At 57.1% G+C, this 5,898-nt stretch overlaps 1 protein-coding gene across 1 annotated transcript; it reads left to right on the top strand.

Annotated features, from left to right (window-relative positions):
• Window positions 1-2,595: 2,595 nt before the first annotated feature.
• TAFA3 (TAFA chemokine like family member 3) lies at window positions 2,596-5,691 on the top strand. The gene is made up of 4 exons (XM_008704084.2): window positions 2,596-2,710; window positions 3,366-3,515; window positions 4,352-4,476; window positions 5,607-5,691. Exons 1-4 carry the CDS (start codon window positions 2,596-2,598, stop codon window positions 5,616-5,618), a joined length of 402 nt encoding a protein of 133 aa, XP_008702306.1. The 3' UTR covers window positions 5,619-5,691.
• The last annotated feature ends 207 nt before the right edge of the window (window positions 5,692-5,898 follow it).

Raw genomic sequence — 5,898 nt, 5'->3', positions numbered from 1 at the left:
GGCAACTTGGTGAGGGACACGGGGCTCCTGACTCGACAGCACCCGAGCTGGCCGCTCCCGCCTGAAGTCCGCCTTTCGGAGTCTTGGTGCGGGACTCTGAGGCAAGTGGGTACCGCCGTGGCGGGGGAGGGGGGGGTAGACCCCGGATGGGGCTCAGAATTTGGAGCAGTGCGTGGGCGCTGGAGGGGACCGGGAGAAGGCAGGGAAACGTAAAGCTTCTCGTGGTCCACAGCCTCGACTCCACGCTGGCATGCTGGCTGCTAACCCAGCCTCCCCATACCTTGCATCTGGGTTTGGGGAAAACAGGCTGGGAAACTGAGGCAGGAGTGTGGAAGCCCAGAACAAACCCCAGAAGCTTCCTTTTCCCCTTCTCCCTGAGGGAGGGAATAGAATGACGGAGAGCTCAGCCCAAAAGCACACCCCCCATCTTTTGGGTCTTGGGGTTCATGGGAGAGCCGGGTTGAAGGGTGTGGCAGCTCAGCGGGAAAAGGGATGAGGACTGCCTGGGAAGACAAAGCTGTATTTGAAATGATCAAAATGAAGGTTCCTGAAGGGGACAGGGAGAGGAGATACCTACTCAAAAAAGAGATCCATCTAGAAGGCTGGGAAGCTCTTGCCCATGTCTCAGGGATATTGGCACCACTTCCTCCATCTGCCCCATAGCCCTATTTGGGCCCCACCATCCTACCTGCTTCAGCCTCACTTCCCCTTGGAGGCTGAGGGAGGAGAGGTGATTGGGAGGAATGGAGAGGCTGTTGGGCTAGAGGCTAGAGACCGGAGGCACCCCATTCTAGGCCTCCAGAATGGAAATGGGGTGAGGGTGGCAGAATGGAGCCAGCTCCACTTGAGTCCAGGACGCAGGTGCGGTGGGGATAGGAGGTGGAGGCAAAAGGATTCAAGACCTCGGGATCTTTTCCAGGGGCCTCTTGGAGCAGCATTTTGTCAGATCCTGCTCGGGAATCCTTCCCTGGCCTTCAGCTCCTTCCCAAGGCCAGAGCCCCGATAGCGTTGATTCCTAGACATCTCCCCACTATCTGCCCTGCTTCACTCCTGGGACAGAGTAATCCTCAGGCTGCTCTTCTCAGGTTAGCTGCCCTGTGTGTTCCCAGAGGCTGCAAGGCAGAGGACGGCCTCTGTCCCCGGCCCTGAACCCTGAGCAACAGCTTCAGAGTTGGGCTCTACTCCGGTGCACCTTTTGTCCTCGCCCATGGCCCTCCCTCACCTCCCGCAGGGCCATGGGCTCCCTCTGTCCCTGGCAACCCCCCAAGAATCTTTCCTACTTGTCTAGGTGGGGTGAGTCTGAGGCCTGTGGATGAACAGACAGAAGCTGAAGGATCCCCCCAAAAAAGGTGAGTGAGGAGACAGCTGAAGGGGGGACAGTTGAGGGAGTGGTGGTGGGGACAGAGATCAAGCGCCCTATCCAAGGTCCTGGCATTTGGTTTGGCCTCTGGGGTTCCCAGGACTGGGAGTGCAGCAGAGGGGCTGGTCCAGGCTCTTGCTATGCCTGGGAGGCCCCGTGCTGCTCTCTGCCTCTGCTTCCTTGGGATCCCCTCCATTTCTAGCTTGTCCTCTGGGATAGATGGCATGCCTGACCCATCAAGCATAGAGGAAGAGAAGCGAGGAGAGAACAAAGTGGTGCGGCAGGATAGGACAGGCTTCTGGGCTCTGGGCTCAGCCACCCACGTGCTGCATGGCCTGGGCCAGTCATTTGACTTCTATTAGCCCTGGTGTCATTTCTTCTTTTCTAAATTTAAATTTGTTGAAACTGAATTGCTATTACATCCCTACACTTCAAACCCCTCTCCTCCCCCAGTAAAAAAAAACAACAGGGAGAAAGCTAAGTCTCCCTTCTACCTCCATCTCTCAGAGAACCGGCTCGCCTTCCTGGTGGCAATCAATGTTACTAGGTTTCCTTGATACATTTTCCAGAGCTAGCTTATGCATATTTAAGTAACACATGTAATCTCTCCCTTTTACGCATTTTCTATACACCATCCCGCACTTTGTTTTGTTTATTTTTTTCCCTTAATGGTGGTGGATTATCGTTAGAGATCGTTGCCTCCTTCGGTACCTAAAGCATTTCCTTCTTCTATTTTACAGCGGCCTCCATGTAACTGCATTTGTGCAGATGCCGGTCCTTGACTGATGGTTGTTTAAGTCGTGTCCAGGCCTTTTGAGGATCAGTTTGCTCGTCTGTCAAATAGGTACAAATAATCCCACGTTGTAGGACAGTTGTGAAGGCTGAAAGAGCATGTCTGTGACGTGCCTGGGTCCAGTGACTCCAAAAATGGGAGTCAGCAGTATTGTTCCTCCCGGGGGACAGCCCTCCAAGGGACCATGTCGGGTTCACCCTCTTACATGGCATCTCTCGCCACAAAGCTGTCTGTGCTTTTCCCGACCGGACAGTCTCCCCGCTCCCTTTCCTACTACAGCACTCATCACTTCGTGCGGTGAGTTCGCACCAGGCTGAGAGCTGCCTAGGGATAAGGTGTGTATCCTGCCCACCTCTGGGCCTCCCAGGGCACGTGGTGCTGGGGCTGGGCGCTGCGGAGCTCCTGCTCAGCACTGAGCCGGGTTTGTGCTTCTCTCCGCAGGATGCGGGAGAGGACCGCTCAGAACTGGAGCACGGGCCACTGGCTGCTGGCACTTTCCCTGGCCTGGCTGTGGACCCTCCCTGCCTCGGCTTCCTTGCAGCCACCAACTCCCACAGGTTTGGGGGAGGCGGCAGAGCCTGGGAGAGGGTTTTCCAGGATGCCGGGAGAGCTGGGCAGCACCCCACCCCATTCCACAGCATGCAGATCTCCAAGGCTGAGTAAAATGCAGATTCTAGGGGTTCTCTGTTTTTCACCCAGGAAAACTTGCACCCCCCTTTGCTATCCCAGCCCAGAGAAGGTGTGGGCAGACCTGTGGCTCACCTTTCCTTCCGGGCCAGAAGGTGTTCTGCAGGGAGAGAGGCCCTGGGGTGGAGGTTTAAGTCTAGGCTCCTGGCCTAATTCTGTGGTTTTCCTTCTGGCATGGCTAAAGCCTGTGTAAGCAGATCATCCTTCCCACGCATTGTAAGCCCCCAGAGCCCTTGCCCTCACCCAGAAACAGCCAGGGGAAGGGGGGCTGGTGGGGGAATTCCATGTTTCTTCAGGGCCAGGCTCTGCCAAAGAGGGATGAGCGTGGCGTCACTGGGGCACAAGGAAGGATCGGGAAGGCAGAAGGAGCAGGATTTCCCGTTTCCTCCTCCTCCCTGGCAGCTGGCCATCTCTTGAACACCCCTCCCCTTGGCTGGGAGGAGGGCCCCAGAACGAGCAGGGCAGGCGGGAGGGGAGCGGGGCTGCGGGCATGGGCTGGGCCCCTGACTTGTCTGGCCGCCCCAGTCCTAGTGAAGCAGGGCACCTGTGAGGTCATTGCTGCTCATCGCTGCTGCAACCGGAACCGCATCGAAGAGCGCTCCCAGACTGTCCAGTGCTCCTGCTTCTCCGGCCAGGTGGCCGGCACCACGCGGGCAAAGCCCTCCTGCGTGGACGGTGAGTGAAAGGCCGAGCCCCGGCGGGGAGGGCCCAATCACAGAGATGAGAAGGGCCATCCAGGCCACACATCTGCTCGGGATACAATTTCATGCCATGCCGGGGCTTTCGTCATCAGTCTCCAATGATGGGTAACCTCTGGGGGGAGGAGGGCGGATGGGACCATCCCTGCTTCATAGATAAGGAGAGGTCCTGTTCTGTGGCCGCCCTTCCTCTTGTCTGCACTCCCTGCCTGGCGCTACACATTCTGTCACTCGAATCTTCTCTCCCGAGCATGGCACCTGCCATTGACTTCTTCACCTCCTGCTCCTCCGGCCTCTTACTCGCACCCTCCTCCCATTCTGCTGTGGCCTTGACGTGGACACACATGTGTCACTCACACCCACCCCCCTGCCACAGTCCCACCATGCTCATGAGCTCACACTCAGGTGGCAGGGCTATAAACGTGCCCGCTTGCGCTCACACGCATGCCTGCTTTGCACTCCTGGTCTGTGGACCCCTTGCGCACTTGCTCACGTACAACAGGTGGGTATGTGGAAGACTGCGCCTCTCTGCTGACCGGAGGGCTCCTTCGAGAACTGGCCCTGCCTCCACCCCATGCTGTCTTTGGTGACATGTAGGGATCAGTGGGATTGAATCGATATGGTGTGTGCCCCAGTCTCAGCCCGAGTACTGCCTTTCCGGGCAGCCCGAAGTCGGGGAAGACAGGGAAACGCAGGACTCAAAGCCAGCAGTGTACAAACTCGCACTTCATTCTGCACGGACTTCCCACCCGTGACTGCATGCTGGACCCGAGGACAGCTTAGAGCTGCCCTCACTGCCTCCCGCTCCCACAGCCTCCATCGTCCTGCAGAAACGGTGGTGTCAGATGGAGCCCTGCCTGCCGGGGGAGGAGTGCAGAGTGCTCCCGGATCTGTCAGGATGGAGCTGCAGTGGCGGACACAAAGTCAAAACTACCAAGGTATCCAGGGACGGCCGCTCCATCCCAGCCTACTCCAACCCCCTTCTCGTGGGGTGGGACGGGGCGGAGGGTATGGGAGCTGGGGGGGGGCAGGTGTTCTTGGAGATCCGTGTCCCAAGGTGAGATCCATGAACTACGTGGGCACATGCCTGCAGTCCCTGTGGACTGTCTCCACTCTGGGGACCGGAGTTAGGGCCTCTGGATTTGAAATCTGATATGTCCTGGGCCAGTCCCTCATGCTCCATGTGCCTTGGTTTCCTCTTCTCCCTAGGGTGAGTTTGTCACCCAGAAAATGTCAGGTCCATAAGAACAAAGTAGAGAATTAGGAAATGGTCCAGATCATTTGGAAGGGAATCTGTGTGGGGCGGAGGGGGGGAGCCACTTGGCCCACCCACCCCTGCCGCAGACCCCGTCCCTACCCCCAGGATTAACTCCCTACAGCTCACACCTGTCTTCCTCTCATCTTACCGAGACAGCACCCAAGAGGATCATTACTTTCATGGTTTGCTGCCTGCCCCACAGAACAAGGGGTAATTAAAATTTTATCAAGCTCGTTAGCAATTCCATGTGTGTCATAACCGATCAGTCGCATGGCTCTGCCATCACCATTTGCACAGAGGAGTGACACCTGGGGCAAGGTCTGCCTTCGGCCCCGCCTTCCCACCACCACGCAGAGCAAACAAGCAGACACATGAGCGGAGAAGAGAAGGCGGCCTGCAGGGTTCTGAAGAGAGCCACATATTCGTAGCGCACAGAACAGAAGGAGCTACAGCCAGAGAAAGTGTGGAGCTCCCAGTCCACAAGCAGACAAGGGAGGCAGCCATTCTAAGTGTGGTTAAGACCGGAAGACAGTAGGACCCACCCCAGGGCTTGTGACATTCGTCACTGTTCTATAGGTTTGGGTTTGTTGCCCATAGATCGCTGTGCTTGCGGTTTGGGCCACCACTCGGAAACAAGCAGTGGTGAGGGGTACTTGGTTTACATTTGGGGAGGCCAAGCCAGCCGCGCTCTCCCAGTCTGCACTGCTTTAGGGATAAGGGGTCAGCATGAATGCCCTTCGTAGGACCTACATCTCCGGGGGAGTCTTGGGCACTCCCTTCTCTAACCTTCCCCCATTGCCTGCTCTCCAGGTCACACGATAGCTCTTGGGTGACAGCCTGGACAGGACAGCTTGACTGAGCCACGGACTGAAGAATGGTATTGTTATCAGCCAGCAACAGTGACCATTCACTCACCCGGACACATGGCCTGTGCCATGTGCAGAATCCCTCTTTCCGGGGGCATTTCAGTTGAGTTGCTCAGCAGATAAGGACAGATCTCTGGCCTCATGCCTAGCGTGGTGCTCCGTTCTCCTGGGGGGCCCAGAAGAAGGTCAAGATACATTTCTTGTCCTTGAGGAACATCCAGTCAAGTTGGAGAGTT

The sequence above is a fragment of the Ursus maritimus genome, unplaced genomic scaffold (assembly GCF_017311325.1).
Source record: "Ursus maritimus isolate PB19 unplaced genomic scaffold, ASM1731132v1 scaffold_12, whole genome shotgun sequence".
Classification (NCBI taxonomy): Eukaryota; Metazoa; Chordata; class Mammalia; order Carnivora; family Ursidae; genus Ursus; species Ursus maritimus.
The sequence above is the reverse complement of the archived record's forward strand: the minus strand, read 5'-3'. Positions and strand labels throughout refer to the sequence as shown.

What these genes read in the sequence shown, in the direction of transcription:
- TAFA3 (XM_008704084.2), top strand. Translation starts at nt 2,596, where the DNA reads ATGCGGGAGAGGACCGCTCAGAACTGGAGCACGGGCCACTGGCTGCTG. An exon ending in GCAGCCACCAACTCCCACAG is followed by an intron (nt 2,711 to 3,365) that starts GTTTGGGGGAGG and finishes TGGCCGCCCCAG; the next exon opens with TCCTAGTGAAGCAGGGCACC. An exon ending in AAAGCCCTCCTGCGTGGACG is followed by an intron (nt 3,516 to 4,351) that starts GTGAGTGAAAGG and finishes CCGCTCCCACAG; the next exon opens with CCTCCATCGTCCTGCAGAAA.